The following is a 21,094-nucleotide window of genomic DNA, read 5'->3' on the forward strand; positions in this document are numbered from 1 at the left end:
TCTATATAAACACTCATTAGGCTTGATTGTGTGACATTGAATTTGTTGTCCTCACGAAGAATGGACCCAACTTGTTTTTAGCTGGGTTCTACTCAAAGTTAGTACGAAGAGGATTGTGACGTATTGAATTGCCGTAGAGAAAGCAACACACATGTGGGTGACTTGCAGTGTCTTCGAATTTAGTTGGACAAAAGAAATGTTTTTCACATATAGTTACGGTAACTCGGTAAGTAGGTGAAATGGTTGTAGAAATATGTTCGGCTCTTTTAAGCTCTTAGGATATTTGGCTCTGATAACGACTGAAACAACAAATTGCTCAAGAAGCTTGAGTTGTTAGAGTAGATGTTATTTAGTCATTTATACTTCAACACTCCCCTCACGTGTGGCCCCTCTTTTTCTTTTTTTTTTGTTGGCCCTACACGTGGCACATGTGGCTCCTCTTTTGGGTTGGCCGTACATATGGATTTTCAATATTAAGGAGTTGTTGGGTTTGAACCCAGGACCTACTGTGAGGCAATAGCTCTGATGCCAGTTGAAAATAACCAATTACTCCTAAAGCTTAAGCTGTTAGAGTTGGTGTTATTTAATCATTTATACTTCAACAGCCACGCCCTTTGACGATGGACATTTCTCTTCGTCTGTGAAAGGAGAGGAAGAATATATATTAGGGAAAAATTGGTAAAAAATGGGCAAAATAGGGTTGAAATGACAAAATTAAGTTGAATCGTCAAACAATCAGCTTGAATCGAAAAAAAAATGGCTTGAATCGGTGAAAAATAGGCTTAAATTAAAATTAAAAAAAGAAGAAAAGGGGGTTGAATCGGTAAAAAATTGATTATGATCGATTTAACCGATTTGTTTTACCAATTCAACCCAATTTTCTACCATTTTTTGTTGATTTTTTCGATTTAAGCTAATTCTTCACCGAACCCAAATTTTACCAATTCAACTTTTTACCATTTTTTTCGATTTAAGCTAATTTTCGATTTTCTACCATTTTTCATTTAAGCCAAATTTCCACACATTCAACTCAAACTTGATTTTTTAACAATTCAACTCAATTTTTATTCCTCTAGTTTTACATTTTTCATTGCTTTTATAAATGCAGTTTGATGGTGTGGATCCAATGGGGGTGTCCTTGTGGCGGCTTTTGGTTAGAGCACCTTTCAGTTTAGCATTCTTCATATTGTTCAAGGAAAACACACTCCACTCAGTCGAACAGACCTTTAAGGGTATATAGTCCGTGGTCGATTCCCTCCACCCCCCAGAATTTGTTTTGATTTATCCCCCTAACAAGTAGGGGGAGGGGGATTGAAGCTTTCTTGGGTGATTTCCAATAGGGATACTAACCATGTTTCTTTCCATTGTCGTTCGGTCTTTTTATTGGAAAAGTTTTTCCCCTAAAAAATCGGTCTTCATTTAAAGTAAATTGGTTTTGGTGTTAACATGCTGTTTTCCCCTAATAAATCGGTTTTCCTGCTAGCATTCAAGTTACCTAATAAATCAGATTTTCTGTGAACATTCAAGTTACCTACTAATTCGGGTTTGACAATAATAGTTGCGGTATATATTGGGACCCGGGTAGAACTCACCCATAAAAGCTAGCCGTTAAGGCGAGGGTGCACATGTCCTTATAAGCCCATCCACATCCGCTAATCTTTCCGATGTGGGATCTTTTTGCTTTTGCGTGGGGAACCCCCCAACAATCTCCCCCTCCACGTGGAGGCAACGTGGATAATCTTGCCCCTTCACACGGAGGCAAAATAGGAACTACGAGATTTTCTCTTGAATTTCACCATCCTCGGAGGTACACCGGGGTTACCGAGATCTTCCCCGAGGGACATTTTCGTCCTCAAGGGGTACATCGGGGTTACCACGCGGTAGCTTTGATACCACTTTTTGGGACCCGGATAGGGTGCCCATGTCCTTATATGCCCATCCACATCCGCTAATCTTTCTGAGTGGGATCGTTTTGCTTTTGCGTGTGTAACCCTGGCCCAACAATGGGATCCCTCATTGCATACAATTTCTTCTTGCATCAATGTGAATTGTAGAAATGCTATTCACCTAAAATTTACATGGTATCCGAGCAAGATTTTGGGTTCAAAACTCCTTGATATTAAAAATCAACATGCAATGGCCAATCCATAAGTGGGGCCACATGTGCCACGTATAGGTCAAACCTAAAAAAAGGGACCACACATGAGTGGGAGTGTTAAAGTATAAAAGATTAAATAACGCCTTCTCCAGTACCTTAAGCTTTTGGAGTAATTGGTAGTTTCACATAATATGATAGGGCCCACTATCTCCACCCAAATCATGCATAGGGTAGGGCCCACCATTTCACACCTCATCCTATTATGGGGTGGGTCCCACTATCTCCAGCCATCGGATGACAACCCCCCCCCCCACCCAACACACACACACATTTTTGGACCTCATCATTTGATGGGTGGATCCCATCATTTTACACCCATCCATAGAATGGGTCCAAATACTATGAGTTGAAATCAAATGTTGGAGACAGACATAATTATCATCTGAACATGGAATCACATACATTCCTCAATCCTTTATCGAGCACCGAGCCATACTAAATTCTGTAACCAAGACGGAATATTCAAAGCGTAGTTTTATTGTTTTAAGCACCGACCCACATCACACTCTTTTCTTTCAATAATATGGAATCCCCCTCATTCACTATACGCACCCCTCATTCTATTCATATTCTCTGTTCCTTCGTGTACCATTATAAATCCCACTACAAAGGGACCCTACATTCAACATTCAACATTCAACATTCAACATTCAACATTCAACTCACTCAATGAATCTCTATTACTAACAATCTCCGTACCAAAAGGGAATATAAAAGAGAAGAAACAGTTAAAACCCACCCATTTTTACAATGCACGCCTCCAACCATTTTTATGTTTTTTTCGTGCTTAGAAGCAATCAATGCAAATTTGGTTATGATGCCTATCATCCACGCTCAAAGTCTTTTGTACCTCCATTTCTACTCTTTTTCCCTTGGATAATGAAGAAATAGCTTTGGCAGACATCACCTTCCTCACTAATAGTCTCCACTTCCCATATTCTCCTTTCCTCTCTTCCTGCATTCTCAACTTGAAATGCCTGTATTTATATACAAAACAAACCCCAACAATGAAACACTACGTCAGAATACAAATACAGTCTTAAAAAGGACTAAAGAATGATGAACGGTTGTAAAAAAAAACAGGACTTATCCTTAATAGTTCATTTTAATCGCATACGTTGATTATTCCTGTGTAAATCTTTTGGATGGTTGAGACATGGGGACCCATCACCTGAAAATGATCCACTGTTCGAACCCACACGTATGGTGAAAGCCCGCCGGTATATTTTAAAAAGTACTGTACAGGCCCCACCATAGGATGATCCAATCTGTCTATTTGATGGGCCACAACGTAAATAGGTGAGCCCAAAAACAGATTTCCATAGGATGGACCTAGCCCTCTAATCTATATAAAAATTATCTATAGAGGAACTGCATATTATGGAAACCTCTATAGATCGGAGGGTTGGGTTCATCTTATGGAAATTATTTTTAGGTATCAACCTATTTACATTGTGGCCCATTAAATGGACGGTTTGGATCATCCTATGGTGTCGGCCGTATGGTAATTGTTAAAAAATACTAGACTATAAAGGCTCACACCATATAAAGTCTCCTGATTATATCTGCGGAAAATGATAAAACTAAGCCACTTTTACGCTCATTGCTAAAAGAATTTCTACGTTGTCTTGTTCATGTAATTAGGCTCGTTGATCAACCAAATGCCATTGACGAACACCTTCATTGGATGATCCTAGGCCCTTGATCCATGAATCCTCATTTAGGATTTTGCCAAGAAAAGATAAACCCTTGATTTTTTAAGTCCTTTATCTGAAGCATGGACCGCTTGGGTCGATTCATGATACTCTACATAATCAAACCCAAAAATTGACTTTTACCATTGATTGTAGAAGTGACTTTCTGCATGGTCTTTCTTTTATCTTTTGATAGATACACCTCTCTTCTTATTCTAGAACTTCTCTGGTTGGCTGAGGTGGTCATAGTTGTACTTGACAATGACTGAAATCCAAAATAAACATCAGTCCCCTTCTAATAATTTCAATATTTTTTGTTTTCGGTTGGTCACTGGACGCCCAGGAACACAAGATTCCAACGGGCCCACCATATTAATAAAAGGTAGGCACGTTTTCTATCCTTCCCAATTCCCATCATCTTCCTCACCAAACTCCCTTATTTCCCATCATCTTCGTTACCAAACACCCACGGCCCACCACTCAAGCAAAATTACACCGAGAATTTCGGTGTATGTTAAAACCATGGTTTTAAATTTTGACCCAAATCGAAATCACGCATACCCGAAACGTTACATTTGGTTCGAAATTTCGTCCAAAATGTAAGGAAATTCAACCCAAAATCTTGATCTTTTTGGGCTGAAATTTCGTCCGAAATGTAAGGAAATTCAATCCAAAAATCTCGGTCTTTTTAATTAAATAATATTTTTTTGAAATTTTGGTAATGTCGGCCGAAATTGTGTATTAAATAAAATATAACGTCAGATTTCACCAAAATTGTCGGTTTTGATGAGGACCGAAACGTACTCCAAAACCGAATTTTGAAACCATGGTTGAAACAACTAATTGATCCAAAGGCTTGAGCTAGATGGTGTTATTTGATCATTTATACTTCAACACTCCCACTCACGTGTGACCTCTTCTTTTAGCTTGATCCTAAACATGGATTTTTAATATCAAGAAGTTGTTGGGTTTTGAACCAAGAACTGTGGCGCAAGCTAATAATAGCTCTGATACCATGTGAAACAAGCAATTACTCTAAAAGCTTAAGCTGTTAGAGTTGGTATTATTTAATAAATTATATTTCATCACACTCCCTCGTATGTGGGTTCTCTTCTTTTTTTTTTTTTTTGGTACACGTGGCATATGTGGCCCCTGTTTTAGATTGGCGTGAAATTTTAATATCAAGGAGTTGTTGGGTTTTAAACCTAGGACCTATATCACGTGAAATAGCCAAAACTCCAAACCTTAAGCTGTTAGAATTAATGTTATTTAATAATTTATATTGGGAAATGATAAATTCACCCCGTTCTTTACTTGGGACACCTAGCACCAGTGTACGTAGCAATCAGGTCCATTGAATTCTTCTCACCTCTTTAGTCATTGATACACTGCTGTTGGCTGTCACTAGTAATCAAAAGGGGCGGATATATCACTTCCCTTTATATTTCATCAATTATACCCAAATAAGAGGAAATTAAAATCATACCTGCAGAGAGGAACTTTGCACGGATCCCCTTCAGGTTGGTCACAGATTGAGGAATGAAGACGAAGTAGTTGCCACATCCTTTTGCAGTGAGAGCATCCACCTGGGATTTTCTTCGTACAAGTGGCAAAGTGACGAATGAGGAGTTGAAGCTTCTTACAAGTAGAGAAGTTTTTGCAGGGGCCTTTGCTCTTGTTGGGCTCTTTGTCATAGGGGGCAACGCTGGCACACCCTTCTGTGAATATGTGCTGAAGGCATTCCATTGCTTCACTTAGAAGTAGATACACATTCTGATATGTTCTGTTTCTAATTCTTCGCTTCTGCCTCTGTTTTAATGGAAAGAGAATTGGTTAATACACTGAAGCTTCAGTAAAGTGTTTTGCAAAATAAGTTTTAGTCTTGCAGTTAGACAATTTGCAAGTAGAGTCATCACATTTGAGTGAATTTTGCATATCTGGTAATGACAACAATTTGTGACCAAAATACACCTATGGATTGTTTTTTTACTCGTAAATGACTAATCATGTAAAAAGACCAATATACCCATCGCAGTCAATGATATGTTTTGAATCAAGGATGTCATAGTATCATTTCTAGGGAATTGCTAGCATCCATCGCAAAAGGCTTTTCGCAGCTGGTTTCTTGCACGTCAGACCAGCCTGAAGCGTCCATCACAAAAGGCTTTTCGCAGTTGGTCTGTTGCACGGGTGGAGTGTGCGCGACCCTACCCCATCAAATCATGAGGCAAAAAGGTGGGCCTCACCCAATGCACGGGTTTGGGTTGAGTTGGTGGGATCCACCTTAGCAAAACATATCACCAAGTGTTACGGGTATTTTGGTATTTTTACATGTAAGTACATTGTGGTCTTTTATGAGTCAAAAACAATCCCATGGGTATTTTGGTCACAAATTGATGGCATGATCATGATTTGGAATATTTACTCAAATGTGATTACTCTGTCCGACTGTTTTTGCAAATGAAGCAAAGTAGAAGACTTCTTCTGGATAAACCCCTAATGTATAATGTATATAGAGTTGAATATAAGCCAGAAAATATTAGTATTATTACCGATTCAGCCTCGTCGAGATATTGGAGGAGCTCGAGCTCGAGCCAAGGGTCATGATTTTGCAAGAATCTCCACCCTTCTGTATTCTCAACAGCCTTGAAATCCTTGGAAATAACCTTCATACATTTCACGTAAAGGTAAGGTGCATCGCAGAGCCTGGCCAGTTGGAGCACATCCACCACATTCTCTACAGTCACCAACTCGGCTAAGCCTTTGGTGCATATTTGCTTAAGGGAAGCTACTGAAAAGACGTGAGATAGAACAAGAAGGTGGATCCCATATTTCTCCATGTCTTCATCTGAGCATCTGCAACAAAAAAGGGGGGCATTTTGGTCAATTTCAATCCTAAGCTTTTGAAAGAAAAATTGACAAAGAGTTTACGTCTCTGGATAATTTACATTAATAATTACTGTAGTGTGTCGTAAAATTAGTGGGTTCCACTCAACCACCGAATTCCAAAGGTGGTTTGGCTCATTTGTCACTGCCCTTTTTTTGTCTTCTCTCTGAACAGATAGGGGTGAATTTGAATCTTTATTACGTAGGGGAAGAAAGCTGGTAATTTGAGAAGATGGTAATTTTACTATAAAAAAAAGATCACTAATATTGGCACTACATGTTTTAATAATTGCACAAACTTTGCTTGTCTTTCCTTTTTTTTAATGGGTTTCCGAGAGCCAGATGATCTAAGCCATTGATCAATCATCTGACGGTTTAGATCATCTGGTGCAGTTTAATGACAGATAGTAGGCAAAATCAAAAGCTTTAGCTTTTCTCTAACTCACCTTGAGAAATAGAGGTATCTAACAAACGCAACCACAGCATTGCAAGGGACACCTAGAATAGGGATTATGTCCTCTAAACCCCTACGCTTCTTTGGCTCATTCAACATCTTTTCCAGCACAGGCGAGGCTATAGCCTTTATTTCAAATAACACAAAAAAGAAAAAAAAAATCATCAGAGCTTCACAATCTAAACATCTTTTTTGTTTAATTAAGTATATAACTGAGTCATATACATCTGAATATCGAGATCAGAAAATATAATAATCAGATCGGAAGTTCAGAAAAAAAAAAAAAAAAAAACAGATCAAAATCTCGATTAAGAAGGTAAAAGTATAGAACAAGCGAGTACCAGGACGATTGAATGAGCGGGGATTTTCAGTCCGCCGGAAGTGATGATCCGTACGTCGGCATTAGAGATCTCGCCGGAAAATCCATCGTTCCCGGCCGGAATTCTGATCGGAAAGAGGGCTTGATTTTGTTCCATGAAAATGTTGATATGTCTCTCCCACGAAGCCGCCTCTCCCTATTTATAGACAAACTTTGCTAGTCTGTAAAACAGAGACAGCCCAGAGAGGCAGAGAGTCAAACACAGAAACATTTTCTTTTGCCTTTTTTCTTTATTTATTATTATTATTATTCTGTTTTTCCTTTTTCTTTTTCTTTTTTTGTTTTAAATCTTTTGTTATTTTCTTAGGATGACGTGGAAGATAAACTGCCCCGTCAGCGACGAGTAAGGCAGGTGTTCTATTTAAGCGGCTTTTGGGGCTGAGAAACGCCTCCTCTGTTGCTGACGCCGACTCGAGCTAATCTTGTCGACTCAGCTTCTATTTTCGCCCCACGTGGATAAGACGTTATCAGGGGTGCGAATTATCATACAGCGTGTGCGAATTTATCATCTCCTTCTAGTGATTTTCTAGTGAAGTTTTAGTACATAAATACTACTAATATGCCTCAAAACATTTACCCAATAATATAAAATTTTAGAAGGCAATTTAGAACCAACATAGCAAAAAATATGAAACCCATAACATGTAAAAGCGTTAATAAGTTCATGTAATTAAATCCCTGTGTTGTTTTAAGACTCTTTAACGTGTGCCTGTAGCAAATATTCATTATTATATAGATCTCATTTTGGTGAGTAGAAGTCTATATCTAGAATCATAGCAATGTGATATCTCTTCACACGGATCCACGTGGTGTAAGCCCATGTAGTGAAGTATTTTTCAATAAGCCGGTGGGGTCTCCACCAAATCCTGATTACCTATAAAAAATGTAGCTAAGTTTTTTTCAAAAAGTATTTTTACAGCCTACACCAGAGGATGATCCAAACCGTCCATTTGATCATTCCCATATGATGATCCCATCCCTACAATGTATAGAGGAATGACATATTTTGGAAACCTCTATAGATCACTGAGTTGGGATCATCCCATGGAAATGATTTTTGGCACACAACCTATTGTGAAAGTCCGTATAGTCAAATATATTTTAAAAGTATCGTAATAAGGGACTATAAGGGCTTATTTTGATAATGACGCCGTGTCGTGCTTTCAATGGGAAATGTGAAATGTCTACGGGGAATCGGAAGCAGAATCAACATAAGACAGCAAGCATGTAAATCCTTCTATTGATAATGACACCCATTATTAAAGCAAAGGAGTGCGGATATCATTTCTTCAGCCTAATATCACCAATTAAATATTTGACGGACCAGATTTTCCTCACCAAATGACCAATATATTAGCCCGCTTAGATAATATATAGACGATTTAACTACACCCTTGTATTGATAATGACACCTACTTTTTTGAAAAATAAGGGACTATGATTTCCACAAGATGATCCCAACCCTTCGATCTATAGAGGTTTCCAAAATATGCCCTTCATATATAGATTGTAGGGACTTGATTTTTGGTACACACCCTATCTATGATGGGCCTTGCAAATGAATGGTTTGGATCACCACAAAAAATGTGGGAGCCATGTGTTTGGGCACTCAAGCTCATATAAGCTTAAATGAGCTGAAGCCCACAAACATGCGTTTTTTTTAACTTTTTATATAGTGACCATCCATCAAGGTCATATAATTTCTCTAACATGGGCTGGTAACAAGTTAAAGAAGTTGGTGTATATAAATAGGGAAATGTTATCCGCACTACTGTATTTTGACGAGGGCACTCCTCACTTTATGAAAAGTACGGTATGGCCCGCACCATAGGAAGATCCAAACCGTCTATTAGATGGGCCACGGCAACTTATGCCCAAAAAATCATTTCCACATAGAAGAAATTTGCTTGCATGTATATAAACATCCACAAATTGAAAGATTAGGATTTAGGTGAATGAAGCAATAAATAAGGGCGGTGATAAATTCACCCCCTACTTTTCAAAATGGATTGTACAACCCACAACATAGGATGATCCAAAATCAGTTTCATAGGATGATCCTAGCCCTCCGGTCTATAGAAAAACTCCATTTTATCAAACCTTTATAGATTGGACGGCCAAGATCATCCTATGGAAATGATTTTTTGGGGCACAACCTATTTACATTGTGACCCATCAAATGGACGGCTTGGATCATCCTATGGTGTGGGCTGCAAGTCAATTTTGAAAAACAGGGGGTGAATATTGTAATAGAAGGGGATGAATTTATCACTGGTGATAGATTCGATACAGGAAGGAAAATAGGTGGCAAGATACGAACAAAGAGGCATTAAAGCAGGATACAGCTGGCTTTCTGTTCTGGACATAAGAAGAATTTTAGCAAAAGATGGAAAAAGTTAGGAATCAACAAAATTGGCAGATTTTGGACGCATTATCGAGGGGTAAAAATCGGTGTGAACTGCCGAGCATATCCTTAAAAAGAATCAACAATTTCTATCAGAAGGATGCGATGGGATAGGTGGAATAGTATAATTAACGTTTGAAGTTATCTTTGAGGGGCAAAATAGGGAATTGCTAGGGAATTTATTGCCCAAAATTAATGCCGAGAATAACAAAAATGTCAATGCAAAAGGTATTGTGATGGGATGTGCGACATGAATGGAAATAACGCAAAAGTGAGGATGACTCTATTACTTTAACCCCTGATTCACGCTTTATATATAGTATAAGGATTATTATTATTTATTAGAGAAAACGGTTCCTACACATATGTGTAGAGAGTTCTCTACACACTAGCTTAAAATACAGTGGGGGCCCACATTGTTTGGGTGATCCAAGCCATCCATTTTAAAGGCCCTCACATAGATAGGGTGCTACAAAAAATCAGATCCATAGGATCATCCCAACCCTACGATTTGTGGAGGTAAAATGGATGTCTTTAAACCTTCACAAATTAGTTCAGTTTTTGCCTCCAAAGTTCGAATGGTTAGGATGATCATATAGATCTGATTTTTTGTGGACACCCTATCTATGAGAGGGCCTTAAAAATGAATGGTTTGGATCACCCGAATAATGTGGCCCCCACTGTATTTTAAGCTAGTGTGTGATAACTTATCTACACATGTGTGTAGGAACCGTTTTCTTATTAATCTAAATAGAAGAAAATAATTCACCGCCAGCAATGACGTGTATTCGTGGAAGCCAGAGAGAGCATAAGCGTCCAAATCACACGTGTCAGAAGGGAGGAAATTGTCGCGTGATATTTCCTTCCATGCCTCGTTCTACCCTACACGTGGTGATACGTCACCCGTTCAATCTTTTGGCCAAACAATCTTGACCTTTCCATTTCGGTGGCTTCTGAACAAAGGCAGAAACAAATAGGAAAATATTAAAGTAGTTTCGCGGGAAGTGTGTTTGGCTCTGTTGAGAGACTACGTAGAAAGTCACTTTTATAATCGATTATGAAAGGCAATATTCGGATCATGGAAGGTTTTGGGAGATCAAGGCCGTTGATCTTGTAGAACATCATGTGGAGATCTACACGGTCTTGCTTCCATTCTCATGCATAAGATAAAGATCTACAGACATCAACTGTGTAGCTTTGTTTAGCCCAACCCTAAATGAGGTTTGATGGATCAAGGGCCTAGGATCCAAATGGCATTATAGTTGCCTTTCATATCAACGGATCAGATCAGGCAATCGGATGCAGAAGTGTGACTCAATGGCAATAAGTATCTTTTAGGAAGAAGAGTAAAAGTGACTTTCATTTTAGCTTTTGTCATTGTTTCTTAACAGGGTTGGGATTACACCTGGCAAATGCGACCCGTGCCCCCGGGTCGACCCAACCCACCCGCAAATTTGTGGGTACGGGTGGGGTTTTTTAGTGACCGTCAAAACCGATCCGCGGGTGACCCAACCCACAAAAACAAACAAGGTTCGACATCGGGTCAACTGCGGGAACCCCTGGGTTTTTAGATTTTTTTAACGTTTTTTATTTTAAAAGAGAAAATGAGTTTGAGCATGCATTTTTTTGACGTTTGAACTCATCTGACTAGTCAAATAAAAATAAAGAATGCCCTTATTTCCTTGGTATTTACAAGTTACAACATCTGCCTCATTTAAGTATGAGAATACCCTTGAATACCTCCATATTTACAAATGCATGCCATTGAGCCCTAAAATGAGCTCTTCTTCTTTCCATTTGTATTATTCCCCCAAAATCTCCAAGAACCCATTTACCCCTCAAATTCCTTTTTCAAATGGCCGAATCTCGCCAAAGACCCCAAATCCCTTATCACCCCTCAAGAAATATCATATTTACAACCTGATTTTCCATAAAAGAAAATCCAAAATCCCCTTTGATTGACACACCCTAACGTCTTTTTTTTCCTTCCCTATAAAAACCGACCTAAGCAATCCTCCAGGGACATCAAATGGACGGTTTGGATCATCCTATGGTGTAGTATGTATCGTCCATTATGAAAATTAGGGGGTGAATTTATACATAGAAAATACTGTTTTGGAAAAGAGAAAACGGTTCCTACACATATGTGTAAATAAGTTATCTACACACTAGCTTAAAATACAGTGGGGGCCACATTATTTGGGTGATCCAAACCATTCATTTTTAAGGCCCTCACATAGATAGGGTGTCCACAAAAAATCAGATCCATAGGATCATCCTAACCATTCGAACTGTGGAGGCAAAAAATAGACTAATTTGTGAAGGTTTAAAGACATCCATTTTACCTCCACAAATCGTAGGGATGGGATGATCCTATGGATCTGATTTTTTGTAGACACCCTATCTATGTGAGGGCCTTTAAAATGGATGGCTTGGATCACCCAAACAATGTGGGCCCCCACTGTATTTTAAGCTAGTGTGTAGAGAACTCTCTACACATATGTGTAGGAACCGTTTTCTATAAAACACTGTTTTAGAAAACATTGCGGGTCAACCAAGACCCGACCCACCCGCACTGAGTACGGGTCACTGGTTGCTAACCCGTAGGAATGCGTGACCCGCACCCGCGGGTCGACCCACTCGTTTGCCAGGTCTAGTTGGGATTGGACATTGGGTGTAACTTTTTGTAAAGTGGGACATACATTTTTGGGCCAATGATGAAAATTTTGATACCATATGTTGGACATGTGCGAGTGGAGGGAGTCAGGTGGGCCCACCTTCCTCCCTATTTACTTCCATAATGGCAATTGACTTATGAATAAGCGCACTCACCTTTTTTTTAATTAAAAACCCCTAAAAAGATATCCAAATTGTATTGTACATCTAGAATAGACGTAAGAAGATATGATCCAAGGACCTAGCATGACCATTCTTAGCAAAATTTCGTTTTAATGGGTGTATTTAAAAAAAAAAAATGTTTTATTGGTTTGCCGTTTGATACCCTGTTTAAAACTTTTTACCATGAAAAAACTCAGTTCTTAAAGAAGAAAGTTTAAACCGCATTTTTAAAACGTTTGAAATGTATTAAATACTATTTTTTTTACCCCTGCAATACTTTGTAAATGACATTTTTTTGGGAAATGATATATCCGCCCCTTTTGATTACTAGGGACACCCAGCAACAATGTATCAATAACCGCAGAGCGGCAGATGTACTTCACGTCAGAAGGATTCAATGGGATTGCCACGTACACTGCGGCTAGGTGTCCTAAGCAATCAAAAGGGGCGCATATACCACTTCCTTTTTTCTTTTCCTTTTTTCATGTTTTCATTTATTTGACCGTTTTTTATCATGTTTTTTTATCCAATACCGTATTAAATCCGAATTTTTCCATCCCATTTTTTTGTTAATTTATTTTCTAATGTGTTGTATTAGCGACAATTGAATTTGATCGGATTGACACGGGATGATCCCTATTAATTTCCAATAGATTGGCCCCAAAATTAGCATATTCAAATTATAAGAAATTCGATAGAGGATACAATTATCGAACTCGATCACATCTTAAACCTTTGATTTGTTCTAGCATGTAATAACTCCGGGAAAAAACTGTATATCACAAATAATTCATTCAGAACGTCTTCTAAAAGAGTACATGGTACGATTTGATTGAATAAGACGACATGGTACGATTTGTTTGAATAAGCCAATATTCAGTTATGAGAATTTATATGGTGCCGACTGTCAAAATCACAAGGTTCTGCCCCTTGATTTTTTATCTAAGTGGGAAGTAAAAAATGTGGGTTTGACCAGATAAAAAATCAAGGGGCAGAGTTTTGACACTCTGCCCTTGTGATTTTGACAGTCGGCCACCATATAATTTCTCTTCAGTTGTATATGAACTGTTGTAGTACTGTTTTCATATAGTGTGAGTAATTAGCCGATGTGAATAGTTAGGTACTTAGAAAACATTTCTAAAACTGGATACCGTTCAGAAGAAAAAAAATCCCGCCAAAGCAATTTTGTTGCCAGAAGGACACAAAAAAATGCATTCTCATACTTGATTCTAAAATAAGAGTGAATAGAATGGTTGCCGAACAAGTAATTAATCTAAATAATATTTGATTTAACAAAGGGATTTGATAAGGTCCATCGCAAAAGGCTTTTCGCGGGTCGAATGTCAGACTAGCCACCTCGTGAATGGAGACAACAGCTTTTGTCTTCATTCACAAGGTGGCTGGTATGACGTGCGACAGACCAGCCGCGAAAACCCCTTTGCAATGGACGCTAGCAATTCCCTAATAATTTACTTTCTTTAATAAAAGAATAAATTTTCAATGACTAAAAAGAAGTAATACTTGGCCTTCTTAAAGCAAATAAGAGCATTTATATCCTTTTACACAAAAGACCTTCCAGCCGTTCATATCTTAAAGGATGTAGAGGTGGGCATTTAAAAACTGGCCAAAATTAAGGGTAAGTGATGCCTTGTAAAACAAACCTTTTTCTTTAACAAAAGTTGCATATATCTGTTGGAAGTTGTAAAAGTTTCCAACGAATCCCAACATACAATCATGTTTCAGCCCTTCTTGTCTACCACGTCCGTACGGACAATAGAATAGAATAGAATGGATTGCGTGCCTCGAGACATGAACATAGAATTTGACTCTTCATTCCTATGGCCCGTTGCAGGAATTTTCTGAGAAAGTTCCGGAAAGGCCAAAATTTCTATAAGCTTCCTACTTTTTATTACACACAGAAATATACCTGCAACATGCTATTCAATTCTCCTCTCATTGGCACTATTGCACCAAGGTTTATTGATATTTAATCCAACAGCAACATTTTAAAAATTGTGCTGCTGTCGAATAATGAAGAAATAGTTTAAACCAACTCATTTTTACGATGCACGCCTCCAACCCTTTTTTTTTTTTTTTTGGGTGCTTAGAAGCAATCAATGCAAATTTGGTTATGATGCCTATCGTCCACGTTCAAAGTCCTTTGTACCTTCACTTCTACTCTTTTTCTCTTGGATAATGAAGAAATAGCTTTGGCAGACATCACCTTCCTCACTAATAGTCTCCACTTCCCATCTTCTCCTTTCCTCTCTTCCAGCATTCTCAACTTGAAATGCCTGTATGTATATACACAACCAACCCCAACAATGAAACACTACGTCAGAATACAAATACAGTCTTTAAAAGGACTAAAGAATGATGAGCAGTTGTAAATAGACAGGGGATTTATCCTTAATAGTTTCATTGTAATCGCATACATTGATTATTCCTGTGCAAATCTTTTGGATGGTTGAGACATGGGGACTCCATCACCTGAAAATGATCCACTGTTGGAACCCACACGTGTGTAGGACATCCTTTCTGATTATGGAGGTTTTATATGGTGTAAGCCTGCCAGTATTTTTCAAAAATTACTGTATGGACCACACCATCAGATGATCTAAACTGTCCATTTAATGGGCCACAACGTAAATAGGTTGTGCCCAAAAACAAATTTCCATAGGATGGTCCTAGCCCTTCGATCTAAATATCCATACAAGAATTGCCTACTATGGAAACCTCTATAGATCGGAGGGTTGGGTTCATCTGATGGATTTTTTTTTGGGCCACAACCTATTTACGTTGTGGCCCATTAAATGGACAATTTGGATCATCCTCCTATGGTGTGGGCCGTATGGTACTTTTTGAAAAATACTGGACTATAAAGGCTCACACAATATAAAATCTCCTGATTATATCCACGGAAAATGATAAAAAGAAGACAGTTTAATACTCATTGCTAAAAGAATTTCTACGTTGTTTTGTTGATGTAATTAGCCTAGTTGATAAACCAAATGCCGTTGAGAACACCTTCATTATATGATCCTAAGCCCTTGATCCATGAAGCCTCATTTAGGATTCTCCCAAGAAAAGATAAACCCTTTTTTTTTGTAGTCCTTTATATTAAGCATGGGACCACGTGGGTAGATTCATGATACAAAAATTGACTTTTACCATTGACTGTAGAAGTGACTTTCTGCATGGTCTTTTTTTTTTTTTCTTTTGATAGATACATCTCTCTTCTTATTCTAGAACTTCTTTGGCTGGCTGAGGTTAGACCTGGCAAACGGGCGGGCCGGGTTTGACCCGTACCGTACGGGCCCAGGTCAAACGGGCCGGGGTCAAAATGACCCGGAACCTTTTACAGGTCATTGAGCTTGGACCCAAACCCGCGGGTCACCCTGATTTTTGACGTATTTTTTTTAAGATTTTTTTTTTGTATAGGGATTCGCTAGCTACCTTCGCCGAGGCTACTTTTCGGTTTGTCACCCATCCTTTGATGCAAAGCTCGGCAGAAGTACGAGTTGCGCAAAGGTGGCTAGCAATATATAATAATCATGCGGGTTCTAAGTTTTAAATGAAAAATTACTGGAAAAATGGAAGCAAAGTTAAAAATTACAAAAAAAAACCAAAAGAAGGTATTAAAATATGACAATTACCAAAAAAAACTACAAAGAAAATTAAAAAATTATGACAATTACGGAAAAATAGCCAAAATAAAACTTTTGTAATTCTCTACGGGCACCCGCGGGTCCACCCCGCCCGGCCCAGTTTTGACGGGCCGGGTGGACCCGCGAGTCAATTTCAAACGGGTCACATATTGGTGACCCGGACCCGGAATTTACGGGCGGGTCCAGGTCACTTTTTGCCAGGTCTAGCTGAGGTGGTCGTTGGGAATTTGTAATTGACAACGACTGAAATACAAAATAAACGTGCTGGGTGCAGGTAAACATCAGTCCCCTATAATAATTTCAATCTTTTTGTGTTTGGTCACTGGACTCCCAGAAAGACAAGATTCCTAAAGGCCCACCATATTAAAAAAAAGGTTGTTGACACGTTTTCTATACTTCACACCATCTTCGTCAACAAACACCCACCGCAAAAGCAAAATTACACCGAGAATTCCGGTGTATGTTAAGACAACTAATTGCTCCAAAGGCTCGAGCTGGAGATGGTGTTATTTAATCATGGGTTTTGATAACAGGGCACTGGTTAAGGTGCACCTTGGGAATGTGTTTTCATACGAAAAAGTCTTAAATGGTTAATAAAAATCCCATAACATTCTCAAAACATGTGTAAAAACACGTTCCCAATACACCTTAAAGAGTGCCCTTAGCAAAACACTTTAATCATTTATACTTCAACACTCCCACTCACGTGTGGCCTTTCTTTTATGGGTTGGCCATACATGTGACACATGTGGTTCTTCTTTTGGGATGACCCTAAACATGGATTTTTAATACCAAGAAGTTGTTAGGTTTCAAACATGCAATAGTTCTCATAGCATGTGAAAAAAGCAATTACTCCAAAAGCTTAAGTTTTTAGAGTTGGTATTATTTAATAAAGGATTTTGCTAACGAGTGCCCTAAGGACACCCATTAAGGTGCACTGGGAAAGAGATTTTACACATATTTTTATAAAGAAATCTCAAAACAGGCGTAAAAGTATGAACGTATGTGTAAAATGATTGAAAAATCTCTTTCCCAATGCACCTTAACAGGTGCCCTTAGGGCAAACGTTACGTTAGCAAAACCCTTGAATAATTTATACTTCATCACTCTCCCTCACATGTGGCTCATCTTTTCTTCTTCTTTTTGTCATCATACGTGGCTTATGTGGCCCCTCTTAGGTTGGAATGGAATTTTAATATCAATGAGCTGTTGGGTTTTAAACCTAGGAGGCTAGGGACCTATATCACGTGGAACAACCAATTACTCCAAAAGCTTAAGCTGTTAAAATTAATGTTATTTAATAATTTATACTTCATCAAATATACCCAAATAAGAGGAAATTAAAATCCTACCTGCAGAGAGGAACTTTGCACGGATCTCCTTCAGGTTGGTCACAGATTGAGGAATGAAGACGAAGTAGTTGCCACATCCTTTTGCAGTGAGAGCACCCACCTGGGATTTTCTTCGTACAAGTGGCAAAGTGACGAATGAGGAGTTGAAGCTTCTTACAAGTAGAGAAGTTTTTGCAGGGGCCTTTGCTTTCGTTGGGCTCTTTGTCGTATGGAGCAACACTGGCACACCCTTCTGTGAATATGTGCTGGAGGCATTCCATTGCTTCACTTAGAAGTAGATATACATTCTGACACCTTCTGTTTTGAATTATTCGCTTTTGCCTCTGATTTAATGGAAAGAGAATTGGTTAATACACTGAGTTTCAGTATAATGTATAGGGATTTTTTTTTTGCAAAAGAAGCCTTAAACTTTGCTTTATTTGCAAAAAAAAAAAAAAAAGTCTTTTTGCTTGACAATTTGCAAATAGACATTTCATAGAATTTTGAAGATTAGGTGATGCAATCAATTTGTGACCAAAATCGACTTGTAAAAAGACCGAAATGTCATTGTATTTGAAAAGACAAAAGATACATTATAAAATGACCAAAATACCTTGCACGGTCAATGGTGTTTTGATTCAAGGGTGTGAGAATATCATTTCTATGCTAGCATTCTTGGCCCATGTTATGTTAAGTTCCAGATTTTATGGGATTTTTAGTTACGATTAGGAAATCCAAATAAATTTTAGGAGTGGTTACGATTAGGAAACCTAAATAATAGGATTGTTAGTATCGTATTTATCTTTTTATTATTCTTAATTCTGATTGGTTGTAGAGTCCTAGTTGTGTTGATTATTGAGATCATTGTAGACGTTTATATTTTCTTATCTCTTAATGAAATGGAGAGAAGATTTTTAACTTAATTTCGTGCTATTGTACGAGGGACTGGTTTCCAATCGAACCATTATTTCACCTTCCTCTTATCTACTTTTGGGTACCTATCATGTTATGTATGGGTGTAAAAAAAATAAAGTCCAACAAAATATGAGACGTAAAATGATGGGCCCCATCCTTTACATGGTTTTGGGGGGAGATCGCGGGACCTACCTCATCAAAACTAGGGGTGCAACTCGGGTTGGGTTGAGGCCAACCCTAACCCAACTTGAGATAGCATTTCCTCAACCCTAAGCCAACCCAACTTGAGCCTCGGGTTGAGGATAGTCAACCGGTTCGGGTTAATCTAGCTACAAACATAAAAATACAAGAAAAACACATACTCCAAAGAAAATAATGATAAAATTAGAGGACGGAGGTAGGGTTCGGGGCAGGTCGGGTTGCCGAGGCCTCAACCCTAACCCAACCCAACCCGAGAAAATGCCAACCCAACCCGAGCCAAAATTGGGCTGAACCCGTTGGGTTCGGGTTGAGCCCGACCCAAGTTGCACCCCTAATCAAAACATGAGGCAAAATGGTCGGCCCAGCTGATGCATGAGTTTGAGTTGATTTGGTGGAATCCACCCTAGCAAAACATATTACTGAGCATTAGGGTATTTTGGTCTTTTAACTAGGTGATTATCATCTTCTTACATATACATTTTGGTCTGTTTTTTTGGGTTGGTAACATTTTGGTCTGTTTTTTGGGTTGGTAAGCTGGGATCGACCCCACCTCAAGGTGGATGGCCAAAAGCCTTTACCATTAAGCCAGAGGCTGGATCCCCAACATTTTGGTCTTTTATAAGTAAAAAACAATCCACTATGGGTATTTTGGTCACAAATTGATGGAATGACCTAATTTGCAAAATTTCACTCAAATGTGATGACTCTAAAAGAGTCTTTTTGCAAATAAAGCAAAGTATAAGACTCCTTTTGCAAAAACCCCTAATCTACATCACACGTTGGAATACAAGCCAGAAAATAAGAGAAGGGATATTAGTATTATATTATTACCGATTCAGCCTCGTCGAGATATTGGAGGAGCTCGAGCTCAAGCCAAGGGTCATGATTTTGCAAGAATCTCCACGCTTCTGTATTCTGAACAGCCTTGAAATCGTTGGATATAACCTTCATACATTTCACGTAAAGGTATGGTGCATCACAGAGCCTTGCCAGTTGGAGCACATCCACCACATTCTCTACTGTCACCAAATCGGCTAAGCCTTTGGTGCATATTTGCTTAAGGGAAGCCACTGAAAAGACGTGAGATAGAACCAGAAGGTGGATCCCATATTTCTCCATGTCTTCATCTGAGCATCTGCAACAAAAGGGGTCATTTTGGTCAATTTCAATCCTTTGTTTTTTCAAGGAAAATTGACAAAGAGTTTCACTCAGTTACGTCTCAGGGTAATTTGTATTTATAATTACTGTATTGTGTCGTAAAATTAGTGGGTTCCACTTAACCACCAATCATCTGACGGTTTAGATGATCTGGTGCTGTTTAATGAAAGATAGTAGGCAAAATCAAAATCTCTCTCTATCTCTCTGATACTGACCTGGAGGAATAGAGGTATCTAACAAACGCGAGGACCGCATTGCAAGGGACACCTAGAATTGGGATTATGTCCTCTGAATCCCTACGCTTCCTCGGCTGATCCAATATCTTCTCCAGCACCGGTGATCCCACTGCCTTCATTTCCAACAGAACAAAAAAGAAGAAGAAAAATCATCAGAGCTTCACAATCTAAACATCTTTTTTGTTTAATTAAGTATATAACTGAGTCATATACATCTGAATATCGAGATCAGAAAATATAATAATCAGATCGGAAGTTCAGAAAAAAAAAAAAAAAAAAAAAACCAGATCAAAATCTCGATTAAGAAGGTAAAAGTATAGATAGAACAAGTGAGTACCAGGACGATTGAATGAGCGGGGATTTTCAGTCCGCCGGAAGTGATGATCCGTACGTCGGCATTAGAGATCTCGCCGGAAAATCCATAGTTCCCGGCCCGAATTCTGATCGGAAAGAGGGCTTGATTCTGTTCCATGAAAATGTTGATATGTCTCTCCCACGAAGCCGCCTCTCCCTATCTATAGACAAACTTTGCTAGTCTGTAAGACAGAGACAGCCAGAGAGGCAGAGAGTCAAGAAAAATTTTCGCCCCACGTGGATAAGACGTTATAAGGGGTGCGAATTATCCTACAGTGTGTGCGAATTTATCATCTCCATTTGTTTAATTTTTTTTCTTAATAAAGTTTTATGTTTGGGTTCCTTCTGGGATTTTTCTTTTACGATTTTTTTATTATTATTTATTAACCTGAATAGCACAAAATAAGTCACCGTCAGC

The 21,094-nt window shown here is 38.6% G+C and overlaps 2 protein-coding genes across 3 annotated transcripts; both read right to left on the reverse strand.

Moving 5' to 3' along the window:
* Positions 1-2,807: 2,807 nt before the first annotated feature.
* On the reverse strand, positions 2,808-7,750 carry LOC143862456 (BTB/POZ and TAZ domain-containing protein 1-like). The gene is made up of 5 exons (XM_077373509.1): positions 7,534-7,750; positions 7,185-7,318; positions 6,405-6,708; positions 5,339-5,661; positions 2,808-3,135 (listed from the first exon to the last, which is right to left on the reverse strand). Exons 1-5 carry the CDS (start codon positions 7,666-7,668, stop codon positions 2,946-2,948), a joined length of 1,086 nt encoding a protein of 361 aa, XP_077229624.1. The 5' UTR covers positions 7,669-7,750; the 3' UTR covers positions 2,808-2,945.
* A 6,568-nt stretch (positions 7,751-14,318) lies between these two features.
* Positions 14,319-20,851, reverse strand: LOC143862414 (BTB/POZ and TAZ domain-containing protein 1-like). Of its 2 annotated transcripts, none has more exons than XM_077373459.1 (5): positions 20,660-20,847; positions 20,302-20,435; positions 19,760-20,063; positions 17,834-18,156; positions 14,319-15,107 (listed from the first exon to the last, which is right to left on the reverse strand). In XM_077373459.1, exons 1-5 carry the CDS (start codon positions 20,792-20,794, stop codon positions 14,918-14,920), a joined length of 1,086 nt encoding a protein of 361 aa, XP_077229574.1. In that variant the 5' UTR covers positions 20,795-20,847; the 3' UTR covers positions 14,319-14,917. The 2 variants fall into 2 exon arrangements, with proteins under 2 accessions (XP_077229574.1, XP_077229575.1); XM_077373460.1 differs by lacking the exon at positions 14,319-15,107 and adding an exon at positions 15,135-17,252 and having other exon boundaries at positions 20,660-20,851.
* Positions 20,852-21,094: the final 243 nt, after the last annotated feature.

Source organism: Tasmannia lanceolata, unplaced genomic scaffold, assembly GCF_043159265.1.
Source record: "Tasmannia lanceolata isolate RefF3 unplaced genomic scaffold, GAP_Taslan_0.1 ptg000037l, whole genome shotgun sequence".
Lineage (NCBI taxonomy): Eukaryota > Viridiplantae > Streptophyta > Magnoliopsida > Canellales > Winteraceae > Tasmannia > Tasmannia lanceolata.